At 37.6% G+C, this 15506-nt stretch overlaps 1 protein-coding gene across 1 annotated transcript in view; it reads right to left on the bottom strand.

The window, feature by feature from the left end:
• Positions 1–15506, bottom strand: part of GMDS (GDP-mannose 4,6-dehydratase) — a 430504-nt gene that overhangs the window by 246065 nt on the left and 168933 nt on the right. Inside the window, exons 5-6 of the mRNA XM_030041899.2 lie at positions 14918–15110; positions 13949–14053 (exon numbers count right to left, since the gene is read on the bottom strand). Coding sequence (XP_029897759.1) covers positions 13949–14053; positions 14918–15110 — 298 coding nt within the window. The remainder of the gene's footprint in view (positions 1–13948; positions 14054–14917; positions 15111–15506) is intronic.

Below are 15506 nucleotides of genomic sequence, written 5' to 3'. Positions count from 1 at the left end.
CAGAGTCAGGAACAGGCAGAACTGAGTCCAAAGGACAGTGATGTGAATTTACACATGCAGGATTGGTGGCTTTGGGTGGCATTTCAAAAAGACATTTCAAAGAAAAGGGGCCATCGAGTCCTTTTGCAGTCACTGTGGTATGGTTCTGCCCATTCTGGTTTTTGTTTTTCCTCTGCCCGTGCCCAGCACTAGCTGGAAAAGGGAACTGTATAAACCCCGCAACATCATCTCCTGAGTTGCTGAGTGTCACAACTGTGCAGATGCCTAATGAAGCTGACCTGCGACACATCAATTAACACCAATCAATATCATCCATGCCTTGGAAGTATATATGGATAAAATTATATTCAGTCTCTAAACCCTCAACACATTGGTTTCTTTTAAAATAGTTAAAATGTAGCACATCAGAAAAAAATGCTTCTTAGTCATGTTTCTGCATAGCCCAGAAGAGGTTGCTAAAGAAACCACTCGTGTCCCCTAACATCTCAGCTGCCATTTAAAAAGAAACCCCAAAGAAGTTGCTGAAAAAGAAAAAACAATGAAATGTAGAGTAATTATACAGAAATAATAAACTTAAACATGACAAAAGTATTTGCTGAGGGATTTAAAAGTAGCTAGCATTATAGGCATATCAGCTTACTAAAATGAAGTTAAATTCTTAAGTTATTCTCAAGAGTTTCAGTGGAATTCAGTAAGCAGTATTTTATTCATGACAAAGTACTTTCTTTACCCATTTTATATGATAAGGTTATAAAAATGCAGGTTCAAGATTCAGATTTTATATCATCGCTCTTCCCTTTTTTTTTTTTAATACCCACGTTTCCTTGCTCTTCTCAAAGGCACAATGTCACGTGGATCTAGAGTCAAACACAAGCTCTCTCCAAACTACTTCAGCCTAATACCAAATCAATACAGATTATTCCCACAGTTTATTTTAATCCCAGTAAAATCTTTCTCCTTGAACCCACATACACCTTGGCTCTACACGTTAGCCAAACACTGTAGCACTGTACAGTGCACATGTCAGCCAGGGGCATACTACAACCAAATAAAGCAGCTTACTTAAGCAGAGTGAAGTGCACAATGTAACTAAGCAGCGCCAAATTATGAAAAAGCTGTTTGGTTTTTTTTTTTTTCCCAGAGTCAAATTGAACTGAAAACCGGTTTAACTGTTGGGGTTTTTTTTGTTTTTGGTTTTTTTTTTTTTGTTGGTTTTTTTTTTTTTTTTTTTTTTTTTTTAATGGGAACTGAACCACAACTGTTACCTGAAATAAAGTCTTTGTTGAACCTAACCCAGAACTGAACCAAGAACAAAATACCTGATTATTGGATCAGAACAATTGTTTAACTGAGAATTTCCCAGAGGAAGTTCCTCATCACATAACTTTACATTTCAAAATTTTGTATTTTTCAGCTTGAACTGATTCAGAAACACCAAGACAGATAAATAATTACTGATCTGACCAAACTGAACTGACTTGAGTCAGAGTCAAACAAAAAAATCAGATCTGAACCAAACTATTTACTGGTTCTTCATGGTGTTTTACTTTTTTTTTTTTTTTAAATTATTGGTATTTTTCAAGCATCACAAGCCCATGGTCTTGTACTAGAGGAAACACAATTTTTCTTTCATTTTTAATGAATTCTATTAAACTTATCAGTTTTTCCCACAAGCATTATTTTAGAGCAAAAAGGAAATGAGGCTAAGCAAACATTTCCAGGTAACTGTCGCCTACATCATTACATAGTTGACTAGTTCTGCTTTTAGAAGCAGGCAATTATCAGGTCCTCTTAAAACTATTAACGTTATGCTTCTGTCTTGAAATACTTCTGTAAAGAGCTCACCTTTTCAATTCATAAGCCTCCCAGTGCTTTGAAAAATCTGGTCAAGGCAACTGAGCTATTATTCACTTACTGGTAACAACTTTCTTTTTAAAATCAACAGAACCAGACTTAGAGTCAGAGCCTGTAAGCATCAAGATGCCTCTGTAAGTATTTATAGGGTCATGGCTGTAGTATTCTGTGTAATAAAAGGAAGAAATATTCAAAAAGAACTTACTGCATAGTGTGGCTGCATAAGCATTTCTTTCCAGATAGGCTACAGAATAATAAGAGGCATCTCCCTTAAATCCATTGAGGATTAATGTTCTAATTTTTCCCCTCTTAGTACTCTAGAGGAAAAGCATATTTTTGAAAGTGTTAAATCTTTCAGAATTTTTGTATTCAATACCAAGCTTTTTGTATTAAGTATTAAACTACTGGATTTTAACCATTAGAAAGAACTTTAAGTTTTAATGCAACCTCATGTATGTTATCAATTTGGACAATTTTAATTTATTCTGCTTTTACAGCAAATTTTACTGAACATACTCATTCTTTCATCAGACTTTCATGTACAGGCAGCCATTTTCAAGCTTCATCCACAGAGTCACACACATGCATAATTTTGGAAAAAATGAAAGAACATTCCCTGATGACTCTGTGGGTTTCTTCATGGGTGTTGATGCCTGGTTATCATTGTCTATAAATGTGACGGTAAACCAGATGATATCACCACACCACCAAACCCACAAGGAACCTGTAGAACCAAAGTGACAGGAGACACTTAACTTACTTGCAAGTAGACCAAAGTTGTGCAACAACTGCAGCACACTAATGAACTCAAACCCAGAATTGCTTCATCCCGTGATTTCAAAACAAAGAGCTTATTTTTCCTTTAAGTGCAGTTTAAGATTATGATACTTTTCTTAAGAAAAGCATCATTATCAGACACAAGTAAAAATTTAAAAATGACCTGTTATTTATTGGTTACTTTTCTGATGCTATTGTGGCAATAGATCTTGGATTCACCAGCATGACAAAAAACTGTTGCCAGTTCTTTAGTAACATCAGCACTTTCAGAACTAGGCAGCAAAGGTAGCATTTGCCTACTGTTGTTACATGAAATCAAGCTTTCAAGTTCGCAGCCTTAGTTACTGTTACACTAATGTTGCTCTGTTTTTCTTAAATATTGCATGGTCTGTGGGGACCATTAAATACGCTAAAAATAAAAGAATTGTATACATACTACACTTTTTTTTTTTGTACAGAACTCAAACAGGTTTAAAGAAAAATGCCCATTATTTGTACTACATGCTCAATTTACTAGTTAATGGACTCATTCACAGTAGCATCCTCACCTGAAGACACAAACAAAACACAAGCTAGCTAGTATCCATTGCATATGATTTAAAGAAATGGACTTGAGATCATGAGAACATTAAAACTGTGTTAGAAAACAGAGTGTCTGAAACTTGAGGAGCACTGCAAACAGAAACCATGAACTAGAACACAGCAAGGACTGTGATGCTAGACCATGCTGAGCTGAAGGCAGAGACACTCTCCTAAACGTAGGAACACCAGCATTTCTATGAGGACACACCAAATATAAAGGAGACCCATGGAGCCACCTTCTAGCCCAGACGCGTGACAAACACACGTAATTTTCATAGAATCATAGAATCATTTTCACCAAAGGTCAGATGATTCAAATCACTACCTGGAAATTGCAGCATATCCAGACAAGTTATGGCCCAGTGCACACAGCGGTATACCATTCTGCTACTCAGAAAAGGAGAAGCACATACACTGCCTGGTTTTAGACCTTACAGAGGCCAGAGGTTTGCCATGATACCTGAATAACTGCCCCAATAGTGCATGACAGCAAATCACGCTACTAGCACCAGTCTATCCTGCTCCCCTGTTAAAGAAGGGACAGAACACTTCTGCCATCTCCTACTTTCCCTACAACATAGCTAGAGGATATAAAAAAGTCAATGCAAGGATTTGAGAAAAAGAAGTCACATTCCTGCTGAAAAAACACGTTAAAATTAGCAATTACTAGCCTGATTTTCAATGACAGATGCATACAATATTTATGCAAACAAACTGCATGGAAAAAAGGAGTATTTGCAAACTCAAATGCCTAGTATGGTCACAGGATTGGCTTTGCTCAAGGTTCAGCATAAATACTTAAAATGAAGTATATCGCTGGTACCATCCCTAACCAACAAAGTGCTTAAGACCAGGGATAATTTTCAATTTACTCCATTTCTCAAGAACTGTATACAATTTTGGAAGTTTAAGAACTGTTCCTGATCTTTGAAGGTGCACAATGTCTCCATTTATCTTGAAGAAGTGCAGTAACACTAACACCAGATCTTGTCCTTTTTTTACAATCTGCAGCAAATAGCAACTCAGTGTAAGTGAGAGTGCATAGCATACCACGCAACTCAAGTATACCTAATAGATGCACACATGCCTACCCATGATCAGAATATGGGCATGAGGTGGGGTTGAGAAGAGAAAGGTATCAGCAAAAAAGCACAAAGATTTATAACTTAAAAGCAACTGTTTCAAAAATTTTTTAAAAGAAATGCAAAGTAAAATGTTTCTGTGTGTTACTGATGTTTTTCTCATGTCATTTGGATTTGTTTTAAATCCAAAATGAGCTCTGAGTTTTCCAGATTCACACTGGCTAGACTTGGGATTGCTATAGGTTCTTAGTTTAAAGTTTCTGGCAAATATTCTCAATCCACCTATTGATGGATATTGATGCAATGAATAAACACCTTAAATCTCTCTTAATGTAATGTTTTTAATATAAATGAGGACAAAAAGGATGTAAACTGGAGGTTTGAGTTGCTTTGCTGGACAATTCTTTTACTACTTGTAAATCTATTCACATTTAATGTCATGAAATCAAGCTCTCACCATCAAAAATAAAAATCCATCAGCATTCCTGCAGCACTTCTATAGCAGTGGTTCTCAAACTCATATGTCCTAGAGCAAAAATTAAGAGCAAGTAGAGAAAACGTAGTATTGTATTCTCTCCGTTGGCTTGGGTTTAATTTGTTTTCCCATACTGAAGAGCAACCCTGAAAGGTTTCATGAGAAACCTGCTAACTGTGACTCACAACCCTTTGCTTTAACAGCTATCATTCTATAGGGCTGAGATATAATACAGATCAAAATATGAAATGGATATTGTAACACCTAAAGAGCATGTGGTATCAGGTTTAATTACAATAAATACTTGTAAACTTTGAGAATACTCATGCTTTTGGACATAGCTTTCATTTGCCAAATGGTGCCTAACAATTAAGTAGAACATATAATTAAATTTTAAGTGTCTATGAAAGGCAAATCCTTGAAAAGGAAATATTTTAGCATGGTTGTCAAGGTGTACACACATCAACAGTGTGGGAAACACATATAACTGACAGTATATACTGCTATAAGTCCTTGTGACAGAGGTTAAAATCTGCTCAAAAGATACTTGCAGTTAGATGAACAAGACTGACACAAATCGGCAGTCTGTCCCACCGTTGAGATTTTCAGCTATTTCAAAGTGAAACAAGTTATGTTTATAATCGTAAAGCTTTCATGCACCCCTCAAAAGTACATAACGCATGTAATGGTCTGAAATCAAACTACCTATACATGCAATGTTTGTCTGTGTGGTTTTGCTTTGTACTGTTAAACACACCTTTCTGGGAACTGTCAGTAAAAACTTAGTGCAATCAAGGCAGAAAAAAAAAATGTTCCCAAGTTCAAACCAAGCTCTGACCAAATGCACTAACCTTCTCTCTGACCTTGGATAAAGTAGCTTACCTTCCCATGACACGGCTATAAAATCCCACTATATGATGAATCTCATCAGAGGTGACATCTGATTACATTGCATTTCTCATTTATTTGTTTTTAATGAATCCTGAAGACTTTATTGAGGAATAATCGCTTGACATTTCCTTCTGCAGTGTTTTTTGAACCACTAATGGTGGAACTGTTTTATTGTCAATTAGAGTCTCTCTTGTTCTGTTTCCCATATCTTAAATGGCTGAGCGGGTTAATTTCAAATAACTTTCTCAGAACAACAAGCACTTTTAATGATGACTTTTAAGACGGGCCTGGTAAGTGTGGCAGTCACTGTATATGTACAAGCTGTGTGGATGAACCTGCTTTCAAGCTTCTGCACCTGGTGGATGATGCCCAAAATTTGAAGGTTGCAGAATAAGGCCTACAGAGTCTCACGTACTTGGTAACAGCTCTGCAGTGATACCCAGAATGCCAAAGATGAGCCATAAGCAATTTCTAACGGTTGTTACTTCATACACCCAGGGGAATACTGGCATCACTGATGTTGAGTTACATACTAGGAAGTAGACAAAGCAGAATTACTCTATTATATTGCATGAGAAATGTATGTATTCGAGAGAATTTACGTGAACAACCATAGTAAGACACAACTCTTCAGAAGTTTAGGAAATAATTAGTACAATAACAATGAATAAAATATTACACATTCATTACTTACAGAATATCAACAATGTAAGACAGATTCATTTATGCAACATACCTCTTGCAATAACGATGTGACCTTTGCTCTTTGTGTGATTTTTTTCCTTTCTTACTTCTGACTATTTCAGAAAAACAATGACATTACTTAAATTTGGGAGGAAAATGCAGGAGGAAATCTTAGTGATTTACAAGAGAATGAAATAATCGTGTACATGCAACTGCAAGGAAAAATGGCTCAAGTGACAAAACCAAGAAATGCAGAAGCGGTTGACTGTGGCCGAGTCTCCACATCTGGAGAACTATAACCTGCAGTATGCTCTCTTGTTCTAGACCCTGGGTACACCTGCACTATGACTTAACTGTGCATCCAGAGGAGGTGTTACTCCCCAGCTAAAGTGGTTTCCTTCAGAAAGGATCTCGTGTGCAGCAGCTTGGACTGAATTCTCACAGAGCCCTGGTCTGGGGGAGCAGTGGACTGGGGTGCATCTTTCATGCATGGTCTCTTACCCATCAGCTACTGGGGTCTGCGATTACCACTCTGTATCTATACTGTCTCCTATACTGTCCCCTAATGTTCCAGCAAGGGCAATAGGATACTTGGGTTAAATGGACTTCTGGCTGAAACCACTATGGCACTTCTTTTCTTCTGACAAACTCGACATTCACTTTAAGCTAGTTTGTAAAATACAAGATATAAAACTCCCAATTCTTTCCTGTATCTCACTTTTTGTTCTCACTTATACATATGCAAAAAAGCAGAACAGTCACATTTTCCACTGTGTTTTGCCCAGGGATATATAAACGTAACAAAGGGAAAAAAATAGGGAAATAGGCACCTAAACCACATTATTTCTAAAAATCTTCCTACAAGTTTGTGCATTAACAAAGCCATAAGAACACTGCAGATGAGATACATGCTCTGACCACCCTATTTCCCATTGGTGACTTCCATATCTTCCATAACACTTGATTTCAAAGTTCTGGGCTGATATTTCATTAGAGAAAAAAAGTCTGCAAATTCTTAGTTTAAGAAACTAACACTGATATCTGATAATATAACTTGAGAAATGTTAAGAGTTACATAGTAAGGTTTTCTAAATTTAGTAGTTTTGACAATTTGTAAATTGTGTGGATGCTCTGCTTTTTTTTTTTTTTTTTTTTTTTTTTTTTTTTTTTGAGATTAAAAAAAAAAAGTTGAAACCAATCATGGAAAATAGCAAAAACTGTAATCTACTTTCTTCTCAACACAGTATAAGCCACAAGGGAGCATATGATTTAATGACAAAAAGATGCATCTGATAAGATACTAATTTGCTCAGGGAGAGATCTGGGATGCGAATGCAGCTGTTCCAAAAATCTAAACCCACAGGCAAGAAATTACTTAGTTTTTGTGCGAGCTATATCCATAACTACTTAGTTAAAACGGTGATAGACCCCAGAAAAGTGCATCAGACAGAGACCTATAGAATCAGGGCTACTTTGAGATTGAAAAGAAAAAAAAAAAATTAAGAGATGGTAAAGATTTCCACAAACTATTGTTGTGAAGACTGAATCAAAAAGATTTCAGTAGTTAGTCTGTTCAACACAAGTTCCATGGCACTGACCTGGACTACCCAGATGCCCAAAGCTAAAGGCATGCAGAAATGTTCTCAGCCTTCAGTTCTTATTTCAGAAGTCTGGCACTGCTTTTAAAACACAAGCTTGGAGAGGGAAGCCCACTCATATTTTGGTGCGAGTACACTGCTTTTGTATATCAATATTGGCTAGTACTAGGAAACTGACACTAGAAGTTTAAGATTAAGATGATTTATTAGTAACATAAAAATTGGACAAAAATCTCCTTATATTGTGATGTGCTCTGATCAGTACTAATTAGTCAGTATCAGGTTCAACATCAGCAGAATTAACTGAATTCACTTATTTTGTAACATCAGATCTTTTTCAAGGGGAAAACACATGTATTTAGGTAAAATAGCAGAGGTATTACCTGGCAATTCTCTATTATTACAGTCAATATTACTGGAAATCCATCTGTACAAATAGACCCTAATGCCCACATTTATCCCCACTGACGTTTGACTGCATGTGTAGATAAGAAAACACCTGCATGGATCACTTAGCAGGATCAGTCTCACAGCAGGGAGAAAAAGCCAGTAAGAATGCATGTCTTCAGGACACTGCATGCTTTCTCTGTTGAAACATGCAAACTAAAAAGCATGAAATGATCTTGGCTGCTCTATAGCACACAACTGTCTGAGTAACTCCTTTTACATTGGCCATGGTACCTTGCCATCAAGTTTTCAATATGCTAGGCAGACGATCCCTGATGATACTAGCCAGCCTGCATTCATCTCATCCAGCAAGGAGTCAGCAAGACACAAACAACACTTCTCTGACTTTTGCTATTCAGATACAGTTGTGGGTTGGGAAATTTTGTATTAAATGAAAGAGACATAGCTCTGCACTGAAAATTTTACACATGTGTCTTTCATAGGCCTAAACTTGCAAAAAGAGCACCAGCAAAAGCCTTTAGTATTTCCAATGGTACTAGGTTGACCAAGCTCCTCTTGCACAGAAAGTGTGTAAGGAGACTAGCAATTAGTCTCCTCAACCAAAGAAATGAGAAAGGGAAATCTGGCACATGTTGGCTATATCTCTTTATATAGGAGACGCAAAAGAGCAGCTGTTACAGTAGGGATTGTAGGGATTTCTTGTGAAAGTCGGTGTAGCAGATGTCACCATCTGCTTCTGCCTTCTCTATGAAATAGAGGCAAAAGGGAGACTGAAAGCTGGTTAAAAAAAAGGTAACAACAAACCCCATAAATTCAAAAGATACTCAAACATATTGACAGTGAGCAGGGCAACTCTCACACCTTTCCCCCCGGGAAATCTGTGATCCAAAGGCACAATAAAAGCAAAGAACGCTCCCCATTCTCTTTAAATCATGATTTCTTTTCATTGCAATCTTACTACATGTACTTTGACAACGTTCAGCCTGCAATCTAACACCTAGCCTTTTCCTGCCCGGCTGAAAGAGATCACAGAAATGAGCAGTTGTATCCTTTCCCTCTGGCTATACAGCAATGGTCTGATGACAACTGCTTTACCAGAGTTGGTATCAGACAAATAAAAATTCTCTACTGAATGATCTACTTAATGATGTCATGTGTGGAGGCAAAGTATTTATTACTTAGGGAAAAAAAAAAACCAACAAAAACCAAACAAAACTTCTGTTGCATTGTGTCAGGAAACATGCTGTACATGTTTGTACATCTTGGGAGATAAAGATCAGATGAGGCGAGCAATGAAGTGGTTAACCAAATCAGAAAGTTATCTCAGCTATCCAAAGGCACATCTTGTAAACCTGAGAAAACTTCTTACACAAAACTGAGGAGAAAAAAAGTCTTGTCTGGGAAGGTCTTGTCTGGGAAGAAACAAATGACACTGTCAACAAGTAGTTTGCTTTCTCACTCAGAAAAGAAGGTATTAGTGAGATCCAGAGCCCAACAAAAGAACAGGAGTCTTTCCAATGGTGTAAAAAAGGCTTGGACTGAGCCCCAGCTTTCCTGAAAACTAGACTTGCTAATTGCCTCACTCTTCCACCATCAAAACTGTCATCTCACTGAACAGAAATACCTTTCCAATATTGCTATAAGGCAGACATTTCCACACTGGTAATACTGGGAGCCATGTTCAACCACCACCAGCAACTTGGTGGCCACCACCTCCCCCATCTGATATCCCATAATGTTGTCTTGAAAAATTAAAAATAAATAAATAAATGCAGCATTCTGGGAAAGTTTTTTAGGTTTTCTTTTGTTTATTCATTTTTGGAAACAGAACCACCTTGTAGCTTACTACCACTGTAGAGAGCATTTTGCTTTTCTTTTAGTGTCATATTTAGAAAATAAAAAAACTTCAGAAATGGAAGATCTCATTCTCCTTTGGTATTGCCATAAATCAGGAAACACTCGAGATATACCTGGATAAAATTGATGAAAGTAATTGAAGAAATCAGCTTTAGCAAGGTATACTGCTAATACAGGTTTTTTTCCCCAAAGCAAGCAAATTATGCTTATCTTACATTACCAGACCATTACTGGAAGCACTATGCCAGACCCTCAGCTGGCATAAATCAACATGACCCTATTCACTTCAGTGCAGCTGTGTTGATTTATGTGAGCTGAAAAGCATGTACTGATCAAAAAGTGACTATTCCATCTTATAAAAGTGACTAAGAATTGAAAGGCAGTACGTATAATATAAAGAAAAATTAGAAAGGAAAATAGTACAGAAAGGCTCAATGTAGCTGTATATTTTATTAAGGTTAGTCTAACACAGCCACTCATTTTACTCCATATGAGATTTTAGATAATATTCTCTGTTGTTACATACCCATGTATCTCTTGAGTATAGACCCAAGTATTTGTGCAATTTAATAATGCCGTACTATTCCCATATTAAGATGTAAGGCTCAGACAGTGGGTTCAACCAACCCGGAATTTATCACTGGTGTTTTTTGTAAAGTCACTGTGGCTGTCAGCATATGAAACATCAGACTTAAAAGCAAGCCCACACAGCAAACTTGTGCTCAGATTTGCAGTATGGTGTCACATCTTAAGAACTACTCCTGTTACTGTCTTCCTCTTATAAAGCAAGATAAAAGTAGAAAATCAAATGAGCTTCTCAAAGCCTGCACTTCTCTCAAGCCTTGGTAATTCTGAGAAATAGGAAACCTCTCATATTAGACTTAAGCACTCTTTATCCTTACGAACTCTGTGTAGACTTCCCTATTATTGTACAGGCTACATGAGATTAACTGCTGGTGCTCCTTTCCGAGTTAAAACAGGGAAGGTTAAGGAGAAGAATTGGTATTCTGAAATAAGAGGTATATATTCCTAAATTCCTTTCTGAGGGAAGCAGCTCTTGAGATTAGACAGTTCTCATTTTCACTAGGCTCATGTATTGCTGCCCCAGCAGTATAATATCTGAATGCTGTATGAAGAGAGATCATGAAGCAAACTCTTTACAGTTGTCTGTTCAATTCAGCCTCAGTGACCAGCTGCTAACAGCCACTTGGCAGACAACCTCAATTCATCATCCTTCACTCTGAGTATTGATACTTCAAATAGAAATACTTCTGTATTTGACCACAGTCCACAACACAGGCTGCCAGGTACAAAAATGCATTCTTCCCATTCATCCTTACCATTGCCTTAGTGTAACATACCTCATGAGTCCCTGCCTACAAGAAATACTAGGATTTGTCTCTTCACAGTCTTTCCCTATAAATACATTCACTGTAGGAAGCTTGCAGAAATTTTCAGAACTATGATTAACACTTCAGATATAGGCAAAAAATATGCACTGTCTGCCAGGACAGGTCACCTTGCATCTCAGCAAATGGCACTACCACAACCTTCTGCTCTCCACTGATCACCGGGCATTGTTTTATGTGGCAAGATGCACGTAGTATCACCATCAATGGGATGCTGGATTTGATCAATTCAGTGTAACACTAAACCAACTGGAATAATAGTAGGTAACATTGGAATAAAATACGTATTGGTTTATTTAGGTATTCTCAATCTCTGAAATCAGTAGAATAAAAAAAACCCCAAAGACCAAACCATAAGGCATTTTAAAACTTCCGTGTATATTACCGTCTCTGCATAGGAATTAGAAATCCCAGTTAAATCCTCTTTTCCTCCCAAAGCACCCTTGCAGTCTTCAAAAATATAGGAAAGTGATGAATGGCTATTAAGAAACAACCTCAAAACTAATTTTCTTCCATTTTCTTCTCTGTATACATTTTCAGACTTTCTCCCATAAAAACACTAAGCAAATGGCCCTGGGCTGTGGTTGCAGTTGCTTTCATGCCATGTACTCCCACTAAGCAAACGGAGCCAACCGAAACCATTTCTAAGATAAGATTCCTGTTTGTGGCATAAGGGGCTTAAAACTGCACCCAGCATATATACACAACCAAAAGTACAGCCTGAGACTTCAAAGCACAGACTTGGGCTCTCCACAGGGACGTTAAATGTGTTGAAAAGAGACTTCGGATTGGAAGCTCCATTGCAGCAGTGTCAAAGCTGGAACACGTCAAAGGGATCAAAATAGCAACAAGCACTGAAGTTTTCCTCCTTCAAAATGGTACAAGTCTATAGAGAAGCAGCATGAATGGTAAATGTGTCCCTATAATTTCCACCTCATCTTTTAGTTCCTTAGTGTTACTAGAAATCATGCCAAGCTAATATTTGTCATTGCATATTCCCTCATTCTTTATGTTGGTCGGAATGTTTTTAGTTCATAATGATAACTTGGAGCAATTTGGACATCAGTTTACAGTGCACCAAGAATATATTGCAGTGAACTGTTTAAAAGAAAGCAAAGTATTAGGGCTTCTAAATGAAACAGTCCAGTGAATTCAATTCTCTTTTAATTTTGAACTCGTACTGTCATCTACTTCAGTGAAGTGATGCACCAACTTCTACCACCAAGTATTTGATACACCACTTATTGTAAATGCTGCTTACCCAGTGTACTACGAGGTTCCGCAGTTGTGACTCCCAAAGACTGAAATCAATATTTAAATCCTATTGACACCGACTCCTTTTTTCTCTTCTTTTTTTTTTAAGCAGACTTGCAATTATGGTCTATTTTATATTTGTAAGTATGATTAAAATTATTATATTTTGTGCCAGGCTATAATTTATGTAATTGCATTCCTGTAAAACTTGAATTTATTTTTCATTTAGAAACAAACCACAATAAAAGGCTTCTGCACTGAGAATCCAGTTTTCTGTGTTAATTTAAAGTTTAATTTTAGAGTGATTTCTACAGTCACAGTACTTTAAGGGCAGAGGAAAACTGTCATTTTAGAAGAGACTTTTAATCAACCGTGGACTTTTACTCAAACTAAATACCAGTATTTATTGTTCATAAAGTACTGCAAGAGGAAAAGGGATGATTAAGTAGAATTTAAGCTGCATTGCCATTAAGGATTAAACAGAAAAGCATTTTAAAGCCATGTGTTAAAAGCCATCTTGCCAGAAGGTATGGACCATAATCTACAAATTTTTCAAAATATACCAGGCTGTAATCATTAGTCTTATGAATTTAGAGGGTCTATTATTTCTGTCTCTTAACTTGACATTTATACTCAAATAAAAATCTTGAGTACAAGTCACACCTGAAATTGCATCTGTTATGCAGTTGCCCACCTGAATGTTTATGAAACCAGCCTTCTAATGTGTCATTTTAACATTTTAGCCTTAACTTATTATCAAGAGGGAAATATAACTCAGGGATGTTATGACTTTAAGGCAGTCTCTCGAAAGCCCTGATACACAAAATCAGATACACAAGCCTCCCTTCAGCGTCAGAGGGCTACAAAATGGAATATGATGCTTGAAAGGGAAAGCTGCTGTTCTGCAGGCTCTGAGACTGCCAGGAGGGCTGCATTAAGCGCCGTGAGCAGGCTGCGAGTCATGACGCCCTCCCTACAGAATTTTGGCAAGTTCAAATGAAACCTGTGGATGCATTGTTTCATTTTTCCGGTCAGATGTACGCAAAGTTGGGAACAATTTCACATAGATTTTCTAACCTCTCCTGGGGCTTTCGTGATTGAAGAGGATGCCATTCACAGCAAAGAGATTGTAGGCCTCTCTGAAGTTCACCACAATCCAGTAGGCATACAGTTTTGCTGCCCCTACAAAAATAATTTTAAAGCATTACATATATCCGCTCTGCTTGTACACAGCTCAGACACACACACATATGCACATCTCTCTCATGCGCAGGGTGAAGTCCATGTTTCAACAGCAGAGTGCATTAGAATTTGATTCATTCCCTGTATGTGTCACATATCATATGGAAAAAATATCCAGCCCAATAAACAGCAGCTGAACTGGAAAATACTCCTTTTCTGTGCACTCTCTGAACCGGCCAGGAAGCATTAGGGTACCTTCTCACTTGTTTTCTTACGCACGCTCAAGCGTAGCACTTTTTCTTTTACAATATAATTAACACAGCCAGAGCGTGTGAAATACACCACTGTGGTAACCTCTGCTATTAAAAAAAAAAAAGACTTTGGAGGAGTAAAAGCGAAAATCTGGTGCCTTAACACTCAAATTGATTTGAAACTTTATCACCAAAGTCCTCCATGCACATTGCTTTAATAAGTGTTTCAAATTTCATGTGAGTTCATGAAGGCAGAAGTGAGCTCTTGGGAGTTTTTCATTTAGGCAACAAAAAATATGAAACCTTATCACTTCAGCGGTATCTCACAACCCTTTGTGAAGGAAGAGCCACCCTTCCCCCCGCCTCCGCAAGAGCTCTCTACCTCTGAGCTGAATGAACACGGTCTTATGAAGTGAGATGCTAATTTCCAACCCCCGGGCAATGGCAGCAAATACTTTTTATATAGTAATTCATAAAGGTATGCCTCTCGACATGTCTAGTCACTTTAGCTCTATCGTCATTCTAATCTCACACCCAAATGACTTCAGCCCTGAGACATGAGCGGGGAGAACAGACAGACAGACACTACATACACACCATCAGCGATCCTCACCATAAGGCGATCTTGGGTAAAAAGGGGTGGTCTCCTTTTGCGGGATTTCTTGCACTTTTCCAAAAAGTTCACTGGTGGAGGCTTGGTAGAACTTCACAGAGTTGATAAGGCCACAGGTCTTAATAGCATCTAGGAGCCGTAAAGTGCCAACCCCATCAACGTCAGCAGTATATTCTGCTAGGTCGAAAGAAATCTTGAGGAGAGAAAAAAAGAAAAAAACCCACCAATTTTACTAGGGGAACCAGAACATGCTGTGATCGTGTACAACCAAAGTAATACATCACTTGTCACAGACCATCTAGACACTTTTGTACAGAGTAGATGCTCAGTTTACAAAAGTACCCTCAAAGGATTTCTAAGAATAAACAAGTAGTTCCATAAATAGCAGAACCAAAAGACTGGTGTTCTCTGATCTCTCTCTCAGGATTATTTTCCCATGTGAAGTAAGGGGTAAGCCTCCCCACAGTGGGAGCATTATCAGGCTCTCTCTCATCTCCACAGCTGCCAATTTTCACAATATTCACTTGGGCTTAATATCTTTGACACACTTGAATTTGGTTAAATTGTCCAAAATATATTTTAAAAAAAA

This window comes from Aquila chrysaetos, chromosome 18, assembly GCF_900496995.4.
Source record: "Aquila chrysaetos chrysaetos chromosome 18, bAquChr1.4, whole genome shotgun sequence".
Classification (NCBI taxonomy): domain Eukaryota; kingdom Metazoa; phylum Chordata; class Aves; order Accipitriformes; family Accipitridae; genus Aquila; species Aquila chrysaetos.
This window is presented reverse-complemented; position numbering and strand designations above follow the sequence as displayed.